Source organism: Elgaria multicarinata, chromosome 8 (genome assembly GCF_023053635.1).
Source record: "Elgaria multicarinata webbii isolate HBS135686 ecotype San Diego chromosome 8, rElgMul1.1.pri, whole genome shotgun sequence".
In the NCBI taxonomy this organism is placed as follows: Eukaryota; Metazoa; Chordata; class Lepidosauria; order Squamata; family Anguidae; genus Elgaria; species Elgaria multicarinata.
Genome location: NC_086178.1, coordinates 71,745,263 through 71,757,447, shown reverse-complemented (window position 1 = coordinate 71,757,447; position 12,185 = coordinate 71,745,263). Strand labels below are relative to the sequence as shown.

The window sequence follows — 12,185 nt, the reverse complement described above, 5'->3', positions numbered from 1 at the left end:
TTTTACGCTGTACAGCACCATGTACATTGATGGTGCTATATAAATAAATAAATAAATAAATAATAATAATAATAATAATAATAATAATAATAATAACTTGAAGCCACAGATCCAGTCAGGCTGCAGCAACTTGCTTCACTTTACCCTCAACCATTTTCAGAAAGCAACAGATTTCTGCCAGTTCATCCACTGGTGCAAATGAAGTGTTAATGCCTAGAGAACCAAAGAAGGCATGAAGCTCCAAACTGAATGCAGGGTTCTAATCATGTATGGCAACCCACCAGAATAAACCTTCTGTTTTCACTGCATTCCTGAGAGTGTAAAAAACAGGGGGAGAGGACTGTCACATAGGTAGCAGGCCACAATACTGTGCAGGCCTAACCCTGGGTCATCTAGTAACCAAAGTACCTCCATCAGCTATGGAGATCAGCAGTTTCTTTTCTGCAAGCAGAACCCCTACTTCTTTCATTTAAAAAGTGGGCATGTCTACTAATGGGCCAGGCACTTGACAACATACATTTTATTAACTATCCTAGGGTTATTTTTTTAAAAAAATATGCTGCCTTTAAGGGTAAAAAAATTATTATTAAAGCTACCAAGGCAAAACACAAACAACAATAAAACTTAAGGCATTAATAAGTGATAATAAGAAATATTAAGTGCCAAATGCACAAGTCCTAATAGGTTCATGTTGTTAACTGCAAATCCTCCTAAGACTGTGATCCTAATCAATGGGGCTTACTTCTAAATAAATGTGTTTCAAGCTGGATACAACCAAGGCTTTAAAAATAGAATGGATCACTAAATTTCTGCTTCTAATTGTACATATCTACCTTGAATAAAGTGCAACATCTCCAAGTACTTTAGGAGTGGCAACATTTTCTTGAATATTGATTGAAAAATTCATGTCCTGTCTGCTCCCCTGCTGACAGTAATTTGGTAGACGCTAGATTAGCAGACTCACTTACCAAAGCAGATTTTTGGGTGGGGGTGGAGGGATTCTATGTGCTAAGTAAGTGGCTTATCTCTACGCATTAATTACAGCATCTTATATAAGAATACAGTAGTGTAAGTCTTATTACTCGAGATCTACCAGACCAATTTTGTTCATTTTTGTTTTAAACTGAAACTTGAGTAATGTAGACATGCAGAAAATGTTGAAAGTTTACAAAAGTTCAAAGCTCAAGCTTCAATAGCATTTATTTTCCTCTGGGCCAAACAGGTGTAATGTTTAGAGAGCTTCAATATAGAAATGAAATAAATAAAGTGTTGGACTAGGACTTGGGAGATGTGGGTTTAAATTCCCACTTGGCCATGAAGCTAATGGGTGATTTTGGGCCAGCCATTGACTCTCAGCCTACCCTACCACACAAAATTGTTGTGAGGATGAAATGGAGAAGAGGAGGTTCATGTACACAACCTTGGGCTCCTTGGAGAAAATGGTGGGATATAAATGTAACAAATAAATGATGAATAAAAATATATATTCTCACTTGTAACATGGCTAAATTGATTTACATTTCTCCCCATGAAAAAGTGCAAAGATACCAGATGTTTTCCTATGAAATAAATGAGTACTTCGACCAAGCACGCATTTGTCTTAATATTGAAATACACATCTATTTTCATATTGCTAAGTTACACAGTTCTAGCTTTACCTATAGGGACACACAAATGTATAAAACACTTAGAAGTTACTTAAGCTATCAGTCAGACAAAATAAATACCTGAAGAAATGAAATGAAAAAGGACTATCTTTGGGGTTGTTCACACATCACACTAAACCACACTGAGTGGCTGAGTATGGGTTGTTGAACTGTGAGTTGTTTGTTGAACCGTGGGTTAGCGTATTGTTTGAACCAGGACATTTTCCACAGGGTGGCTTGTTAACCATGCTGTAGCTTGTTAACCTCCTTGAACAACCGAACAACAGATCATGGGTTCTCAAGGTGACTTGTTCGAGAAAAGCCACACTCTAAGGTTAACAAGCAACCCTGTGGAAAATGCCCTGGGTTCAGACAACATGTTAACCCATGGTTCAACAAACAACCTACACTCATCCCTGCGTGTGGGTTAACATGTTGTGTGAACTCAATCTCTGTATGTTTGGTAGCAAGCAACTGTATGGTCATGGACAACTACTATGTATCATTGGGATGGCTTGGGCATTATGTTGGGGGCACATGTTAGTGCTTGCACAGAAGTCATTCCTGTATCTACATTCATGCAGGCTTGTAGTTCTAAGATATCAGACCCTACATCTTCCAGAGTCAGACATCACAGTGATCACAAATGTTCCATAACCTTTAGCCCTTCATCTATTAATCACATATGGGGGGTCCACAAGCACCACTGCCCCTTCCCCAATGTCTGCTCATTGAACATTGGCATGTAAGAATGGGAAGCCTATGCACAATCAGGGGTCCCACTCCCATACAGGTCTGTGAATATATACTCCTTCTTCTCAGACGTTGATGCACAATCTGTGTATTGGTGGGACAAGAAAGTAACGCAACCTTAGGGCTGGAGGTGCCAGCTGAGTCCCACTGCCTTTTTATATGTATGGACCCCTTTCACGCAATTAACATATGAAGGGGCTAACATGTCGGTAAAAATGAGGATTTCATTGCCTAGATCTTCAGAATGCTCCCATATCTTTCACAATTGCTTGGAAAGATAATTTTACCCAGTTCACTTTCTATATCAGTGCTACAGTGGTGAGAAAAGCCATATTTGGTGGGATATTCCCTTCAACATTCAACCCTTAAAGGATCCATACAACTGTGCAAAAGTGTATGTGCTAAACATGTAGGGAAAGAGACAGTGGGTTCACAGACCCACTCATGTGGGACTCACCAATGTATATATACAGTGCCATCTAAGTGTGATGTACACCATGCCTTCCCATGTGTGTTGGCATCAGGATTGGATCACACTTTTTGCATTGTCAGGCCAGAATTCAAAACCTGATGCTCAGTCATTTTGCAAATGTGCACACACGTCTTTTTAAACACAGGAACTTTCTTAGGATCCAAGATTGGCCTGGGTAGCAAAAGGCATATTCCAATGGAATATCTAAGTGTAATGTTTCACCACTTTGGTTTAATGTGAGCTGGAATCTCAATAAGCTGAAGTCTTTTTATTTGTTCACCGATGCCTTTTTTCCTTATTGAACCAAAGTTAAGGACAGACAATATAACAGTTATAAAAATCACACACACCAAACCATCAAGAATATCAATAGCCAGAAACTTGCAAAACCCAAGCTACACACTGCCATCCAGAACACAAATTCCACAAACAGCCTAAAACGATATAGGCAATATTTTAAAAGCCAGGATGAGCATACTTACCTATGGATGTACTTTCACAAGCAAGATATTAATGCACGGCCTCACATACACACAAAACAAACACGTGCATTTCCTCAAACCAGAGATAACTGCTCACACTTGGCAATTGGGTATGTAGTTGTTTGCACTTGGTATTGTGTACCTGCTTATATCTGGGGTCTGGGACCTTGAATCTTCATTTACATCAAGCCCAGTAAAAAGAAGGTTCTTTGGGGTAAGTGATTGGTAGAGCTCTCTTTCCTTCCAGTCAGATACTAAAGGCCAATTCCCTCTGTCAGAAAAGGATTTGTGAAAAGAGAAACACACACACTTCCTGAAAGTTGTCTTAAAATCAGAAGAGTCCAAACTGGCATGCAAGAGATTGCCTTCAGAATATCACCACTGTAACTTCACAGATTTGTGGTTTGCATTAATGTGCTTATATTTGTGTTGCTTTGACTATAACAAGACTAACAAATGCTCAGTCCAGTTCAACATTGCTTCCACAATACTTCACTGGCTATACTTTCTTGCAGTTGAGATTATCCCTATTAGTCCTCTTAATTGTACTAAATATAGCAATCCTCTGTATATTTAGACAGAAAAAAAAAGTCCTACAACTCCCAGCATTCCCCAGCCAGCATAGGATTGTGCCTTTAGGGCTAAAGCAGGAATGCATTTAGTCTGTCTTATTTTTACTTTAAAACTAACAGTTTTCTGTGCATGTGATAAGGGTCACCAGAAACACAGCATGCAAGGAGGGCAGCTAACTATTTCCCCCTTCACAGTGGTCCCAGCTAAAATTCTGCTCTCCCTGAGGTTGTTATTTTCCCCTCCTGGTGCAAAAAGCAGCTAGTGATGTGCAAATGAGCAAAACATGAGCTCACCAAAGTTCTCTGATTTCCACCTCAAAACTCATTTTGACCCAGCTATGTAGCAAATTTCTTCTTTCTTGTCTCACATAGAAATTCATACATGTCTCCATGTGCATTTTTCTAAATGTAAGCATTTGGGAGCACATTTTTTCAAACGTACATATGTATGAAGTGGATTGCAAGTACATAAATGTGCAGATCTCAATCGCAAATTGCATCCAGATACACGTTTGGGGCCAGGAGATCCAAATTGGGTAAGCTCCTATAAATTTATACACCCAATGGATTTCTTTCACATCCCAAATAGCAGGAAGCGGAGATTTACCTTGGGGGAAAGGGTTAAACTCTATCGAAGGGTTAATAAATCAAATCAAATCAAGTGCCATGGTCCTGACCTGATTGTACTACCTCATGGCTGCTACTTAAAACATTTAAAAACAAGTATGTTAAATGCAGTCATACATTTAATGTAAAGTCTAGTTGGCTCTAAAACATTACTAGAAATTATTCGTTTCTGGCCTTTCACTTTCTTCGTTAGGGCCCCTACCTGAAAAAATACTTTGTTTCACAGAAAGGATAATAAGCCAACCACTGAGATAGTTGCATGAATGCAGCAAGTTGCACGTTACAGAATATACATGCTTAGCCAACTGCCAGATGGGCAGCTCGAAAAGTAATTGATTACTAATCAACTATTAGAAAAGTATTGTGGCCCCATACAAATTTTTGCAGTCTGTGTTGATCCAAAAGAACCACCTCCTGATATTATACTCACAGTCGCTAAAGTGGATTAGACTTCTCGCTTAACCACAGGTATGTGTTGAAATGGAATGTACCTGCCCAGATATTAAGATCGAGTGGGGACACCCTCTTGATGCTGCTGCATTTTCCTGGAGTTCAATACGTAGCAACCCGAGAGAGGCCCTTTTCAATACAGGCACCCCAAACTCCCTCCCCCATCATCTATGGCCATCACTAGATCTTACAAGCGTTCAGTGCCAGCTAAAGACCTGTTTCCCCAAGCTTTTAATTGATTTTTCCTCTTTTTTCTATTTTTTATTTTGCTTTATCATGTAAATTGGTATTTAACTGTCCTGTCCAGCTCATATTATTATTATTATTATTATTATTATTATTATTATTATTATTATTATTATTTGGTCAAAGCTGTATTCTTTTTCCTGCATTTTATTGCTTGTGGCTTACTTTGGGATTATTTTATAATGAAAAGTAGATAAAAAAAATCTTAAACAAAAGGAATAAATACCTGCCTTTTTACTACAGTGTGAAAGTAAGAGGGTGATTAGTGGGTATTAAGTGACTTTCAGTTTGCAACAGCCTACTTCATTAGACGCATTCTTTTATTAACAAAATAAAAAGTACCCTGAGCCTACCTTGTATCTCCTGCAGTTAAGGAGGAGCCATTATCTGGCAGTGGTAACGGAACAGCAGAATCTAAAGGTGAAGTGTCCAACTCATCTTGTTCCACAGATCTATTCCTATTCTTTTTCCTCTGCTTTTTCTTTTTTACTTCTTTCTCAATACTGGGCAGCTGGACTGGTTCTGGAACTGGAGGAACATCCTGGAGTGGGAAAAGGATAGATGTTCAGTTAAAACGCAAATACATATTTTAGATTCTATTTTGGTTGCTCACCCCTGTTTTAGAATGAATACTTAGCTTTACTTAGGTGACCATATGAAAAGGAGGACTGGGCTCCTGTATATTTAACAGTTGTATAGAAAAGGGAATTTTAGCAGGTGTCATTTGTATACATGCACCTGGTGCATGTATACAACACCTGGTGACATTCCCTCTTTATCACAATAGTTAAAACTGCAAGAGCCCTATCCTCTTGATCAGATACAAAAGAGGGCAGGTCTCCTGCAGCTTTAACTGTTGTGATGAAGAGGAATTTCACCAGGTACTGTATGCATACAAATGGCACCTGCTGAAATTCCCTTTTCTATACAATTGTTAAAGATACCAGAGCCCCTGTCCTCCTTTTCATAAAGTCACCCTAGTTTTACCACCAAGTAAAAAGTGGAGACTTAATTGAACTCTCAGCACTTCCCCCTACATTATTTTTTTTACATCTCCCCAACATTTCCTAATGTTGTTGTGACAAGAGGGAAACAACTGAGTTACAAATAAGGCAAAACAAATCATAGCGGGGGGGGGGGGGGAGAAACAACTGTTCTTAAGCTACTGTAGGTATGATACCCTTATCTGGCCCCTAGAGGGTATCTTTATCTCCTTTTCCTGCCTGGTAAATGTTTCCCCTTGGTCAGCAAATGTATCACTATTCCTGAAAGGGACAGAAGGAAAAAGTTAATTGATTCAGAACAGAACTTTTTTTTAAATAAATAAATAGCCAAATAGCCAAACACACACACAATCAATTTTTACATATACTCAAACATAAAGTGAAGAGAGGCATGCCTTGGGTTCGACAAATGGTAAGCACAATCATATGCATATAGCAAGAGTCTTGTAGCACTTTAAAGACTAATTCATTCTAAATGTCTTAAGGTCCCACAAGACTCTGTTATTTTTGCTGCAACAGGCTAACACAGCTACCGCTCTAGAAATTGTTGCAAATGCATATTCTTTCCTTTTCATGATTGAGTTAAAATAATGATAGTATACAGTATCCGAAGAGAGGAAAGCTCAGGGCTCGTTTCCAAAGAGAGGTCATGTGAGCGACTGAGAACAATGCATGCAATCGGAGCTCCACTTGCTGTTTTCACCTTGGGTGTTTCCAGATAGAGGGCTCCTAGCACTACCAGTTAAGGTGAACAACGACACTGTTCACCTTTTCCTCCTTGACAGAATCTTTGTGGAGAGAAAGAAGACAGAAGCAGTGGTAGGGAAACATGGGAGGGTGGAAGACGTTGTCATCTCCTGTAAAATTCCCTGAATTAAGTTAATAAAACCTCTTACTGATTTGCCTGTTGGAAGCAGGTTTTTTCTTTTTCAATTTAGAGAGGGAGGGGGGCATGCAGTTTCTGGATGAAAGGCAAGATTTGTGACAAGAGTGCAACCCTAGAGATGTCAACTCAAAAGTAGGTCACATTAAGTTCAGTGGATTTTACTGTCAAGGAAGTGTATCTAGGATTGCAGCCTTAAAGGCCCAGTCGTCAATTTATTTGAGATTAAATTGCAAAACTTATTGTTTGGCCTCAGTTTTTTTTTTTTTTTTACCTAGTGCATCACCTAAAATTAATTTTGACTTTTGCTAACTTAAGGACTGCCATATATCTCTGCACTTCTGTTCTATGCTGTCTCAGGAACTTATGCATTTCACCCAAGGCAAGAGGTGGATCAGAATTACAGGCGGACTTTGTATTTAGCAAATTCACATTGTTAAACTTCTTGAAGCTCCTCCACCCAGCACAATTCAGGAAGAAGTAAGAAATGCATTCACTGGGCATGTCTAGACCTAGGTAGGGGAGGGGGAGGATCTTACGATATGGTGATCGTGAGATCCTCCCCTCAGTCCACACAAGGTGAGTAACCCGGGAGGAAAAAGATGTCGTGCCCGCCATTTTAAAATTATTATTATTATTATTATTATTATTATTATTATTATTATTGAAAATGATGCACAAGCACTCCAGTGGTACAGTAGGGCTGTTGGGTTTTTTTAAAAAAAGATCCCACTCCCACCTCCGTGCTCCGTGCCCTGTTCCTGGCTCCTCACGTTTACTTACGAGGAGCTGGGATGAAACTGGGACGGCAGCCCACACGCTTATCCTGGGGAAAGAGAGGGATCCCCTGTGCATCATGTGGATGCACAGGGATGATTCTGGGGTGATCCCCAGGATAAGGCATCGTCTAGACATGCCCACTGTTCCTGTGAAGAGTTCATTTCTCTTTTCCAGTAGAAGAGTAAAAAGAGTAGCACTCTTCACAGGAACCGTTCATATGCCTGAATCAATGCAGGGAGCATAAGTGCCCTGCCCTTATCATCTGTAAACATCAGCAGCTTTTACACGTATGACCCTCTCATGTCTTCATTCAGGGCTAATCCAATGCAATAAATTTACAAAACTATCAATGTAGAAGCTTTAAAAACCACAACACTTGGTCTTTATGAACAAAACCAATGGCACAGAAACAATGAAGCCTATTAATCTTTTTTAACTGGCAATAATCAACATAGAATCTCAGTACCAGTTTCCTTAAAACATCAAGTTGACAACATAGCAAGAGAAGATTTTCTAAATAAGCATTTATGTTACTGAGAATGCAGTAATACTATTATCTTATGGCCTCAAATAAAGTAGCACATTGTCATGATGTGCAGTTTTCTCCTTTTGGTTCAAGTGAGAGGGTCTTTAGTTTTAGCAGGCAAGAATCAAGTAAACACGAACAAATTAAAATATTCAAAGTATCGTTTGATTCTTATCTGATCTAAGAGATAGATGAAATGAGTTATGCTGATCAATTATCTACTGCATATAAAAAGGATCCTGGAGCCAAATGGCGTGAGAAGCACAATAATAAAATTTAGCAAATGCTATTAAAATTGAGCGTACTTCATATGACATAAGATTTTTATCCATGCAGTTCTTCCAGGTGAAGTTTCTCATTCTAGTTTGTAAAGCCCTAGCAACAGTGTTAAGGCACTGCCACAGTATTGGTTAGCAAACATTCCAAGCAGTCTGAAGCTTCCCAGTTAATAATCAAGCACTTCATTAAGCATTACACATACACGAATAATCAGGTTTTGAACTCAAGAATTGTACTTAAAAAGCCTGAAGTGTGGGTGGGAATATTAGCAAACATTCCTGATTGCCTCAAGGGAATCTGGTTCCTTTCCCACCCTACTGACCCATCTTCTTCCTGTGGCACTTTCATCATCAATACACACAGCCTTTTAAGGCAGTTGTTGCAACATGCCTTAGTTTTGAGTCCTGGCTCAGAGTCAGCTTCGAAGAGTTACGTGAAGTTTCCATTCCTAATAGCTCTGTGTTTACAGGGAGATGGAGTGCTGGAATAAATCATAGCCAATGCAGACAATAAAGGGGCTCTTCTTACCTTTTATTGTCACTGCATCTCCCAATGCACTTTTCTGGTGCGTGCGCCGTGCACACACACACACACAGAGAAAGCAGTCTGGCACAGGCTTAAATCTGAGTCTGTTAGACTCATCAGGACTGCACTCGTTGCAACGCAGCCGCTTCCTCCATAAGGAGCTTAGGAGGGCCCTTTCTGACTGCAGGTGAATGCTGGGAAGTGGACCAAAGGTCGTCCCCATGGCGTCAGGAATCAGATTTCAGAAATGACGGCCAAAGTAGCCGACTAGGGTGGATGAACACATGCTAGCTGTTAAGGGCTGCCCAGAGCAGGCCACACAGCTTTTCGGCCAAATAGTCAGCACATGTGCAATTTCGCAGGCTAAGTGAAAGCAATTGTGTACGTAATCAACTGGAAAATTAAAAAAGAAAAAGGAAAAAAAAAAGGATTTAATTATCACTGTTTGCACTAGCTGGTGCAAAACTAAACCTGAAATGGCACCTGTAGTGGTGAATGTGATTTGCATTATGGCTGATCAGTTTACATATTTGGGGCTGCAATGCCATACACACTTACCCGAGGGTAAGTCCTATTGAATGCAATGAGGCTTAGTTCTGAGTAGACATGAATAAGATTCCAATGTTAATCTGCCTTTTGAACCTGATTTTTGCTGAAGATTCTATACCATTGCCCACACTGAGCAATGCTAGGGTGACCATATGAAAAGGAGGACAGGGCTCCTGTATCTTTAACAGTTGCATAGAAAAGGGAATTTCAGCAGGTATCATTTGTATATATGGAGAAAGGAAAGGAAAGGAACCTCTTGTGCCAGCACTTGAGTCATTGCTGACTCCTAGAGGGACGCCTACTTTCGCTGACATTTTCTTGGCAGACTTTGTAGCGGGGTGTTTGCCATTGCCTTCCCCAGTCACAGTTACCTTTCCCCCAGCTAGCTGGGTACTCATTTTACTGACCTCAGAAGGATGGAAGGCTGAGTCGACCTGAACTGGCTGCCTGAGAACCAGCTTTCGCTGGGATCGAACTCAGGCCGTGGGGAGAGTTTCGGCTGCAGTAACTGCCGCTTGGAGAAATTCCCTCTTCATCACAACAATTAAAGCTGCAGGAAATATACTAGAGTGACCAGATTTAAAAGAGGGCAGGGCACCTGCAGCTTTAACTGTTATGATGAAGAGGAAATTTCACCAGGTTCCCCATATATACAAATGACACCTGCTGAAATTTCCTTTTCAATACAACTGTTAAAGATACAGGAGCTCTGTCCTCATTTTCATATGGTCACCCTAAGCAATGCTAAAGCCTGTGCAATGAAATCTAAAATGTGTTTATTCAGAAATAAGGCCCTCTGAGTTCAATGGGACCTAATTCACATGCAGTCTTAGAGCCAAATTAGACATGATGGGGAAGACATATATATTTTAGTGACATTGTCTGCCAAATAAATGGGGGTGAGGGAGGATCAGGACTCTATTCTTTACATGAAAAAAGGAAGGGCAGTAAAGCTACACCTCCCACCCCTCTTGATGCTTAGTTGCTTTAAGCAATATTGTTCCAGTTCTGGTTGTTTCCTGAATCAAAACTAGACTGAAAGAAAATTGCTTAAAGCAATGGAGCACAGAGAGCTAAGGCATTGTGGCTGTGATTTTGCTCTCCACACTTGCACACACCTATGTATGTAAATGAATACACACACGTACACTTTCTATGTACGTGGGGCAGAAATCTGGATGTCTGGTTTTGCTCTTAATTAACTATGGATTGCAAAGTAACCAGCATTTAGTATTGTTTAGCAGAATGCTACTCATATACAGCATAAATCCCAGAGGGTCTTTTTGTATCCTCCAACCTTTGGCAAAGTAAATGTGTTTTACACAAGGTGCTTCCAGATGGAGGGCTTCTAACACTAACAATTAAGAGCCATTGTTAGAGTGACCATATGAAAAGGAGGACAGGGCTCCTGTATCTTTAAGAGTTGTATTGAAAAGGAAATTTCAGCAAGTGTCATTTGTATACATGGGGAACCTGGTGAAATTTCCTCCTCCTCATCACAGCAGTTAAAGCTGCAGGTGCCCTGCCCTCTTTTAAATCTGGTCACTCTAGTATAGCTCCTGCAGCTTTAACTGTGGTGATGAAGAGGGAATTTCACCAGGTTCTCCATATATACAAATGACACCTGCTGAAATTCCCTTTTCTATGCAGCTGTTAAAGATACAGGAGCCCTGTCCTCCTTTTCATATGGTCACCCTAGCCATTGTGCAACAATTCTGTCTTCTCCTCCTTAGGTAATTTTTTTCTAGTAAGAAAACAGTCATATTCTCCAAACTTTGGCAAAGAAAACATGTTTTACAAAGCACTGGAACAAAGTGTTGTTTATGAAGTCAGGAGAAGCAGCGCAAAACATCAGGAGGGTTATAAATAGTGATGCTGGTGAATTTTGTAATTAGTTGGCTCATTGGTCGAAACTCGTCCATTCGTAATGCTCACCTTTGTAGCATGTCCGGATTGGTGTATTACGAATTTGCTGTTAAGTTCAGAATTGATTTCATGTGCAGTGTGCATCTAAATAATGTCATGTCTGTGCATGCACTGAGTGGTTGATTTAACCCTTGAATGATCCAGTACATCCAGGACTGCTTCCCTCATCTTGTCACCACCACAGTTCTGGCTCTATAAGGAGGAGGTGGCGGCAAAGGACATCTCTGCGGGTCCATCTTCTTCTCCCACATACCAATGATCGGTAAGCAAACATAATATTCAGAAAGGTCATGCAAAATAACCAATCAAGAACAACATGGCATAGAATATGGTGACAGATGATGTCGTGCTATACTACACGATTCCAAACTACAGCTCTCAAGATGCACTTTGATACTGTGCATGCACAACAACTCATATACACAGAACAAGATCCTGCATTAAAGGGGAACTCTTGTCCAGCAT

At 40.1% G+C, this 12,185-nt stretch overlaps 1 protein-coding gene across 6 annotated transcripts in view; it reads right to left on the bottom strand.

Moving 5' to 3' along the window:
* The window catches only part of TACC2 (transforming acidic coiled-coil containing protein 2), a 157,354-nt gene that overhangs the window by 137,964 nt on the left and 7,205 nt on the right, over positions 1–12,185 (bottom strand). For 3 of the 6 annotated variants that reach the window (XM_063132749.1, XM_063132750.1, XM_063132752.1), the window contains exons 3-4: positions 5,602–5,789; positions 3,496–3,624 (exon numbers count right to left, since the gene is read on the bottom strand). In XM_063132749.1, the coding sequence (XP_062988819.1) occupies positions 3,496–3,624; positions 5,602–5,789 (317 nt within the window). The remainder of the gene's footprint in view (positions 1–3,495; positions 3,625–5,601; positions 5,790–12,185) is intronic. The other 3 variants (XM_063132753.1, XM_063132754.1, XM_063132751.1) reach the window with 1 other exon arrangement.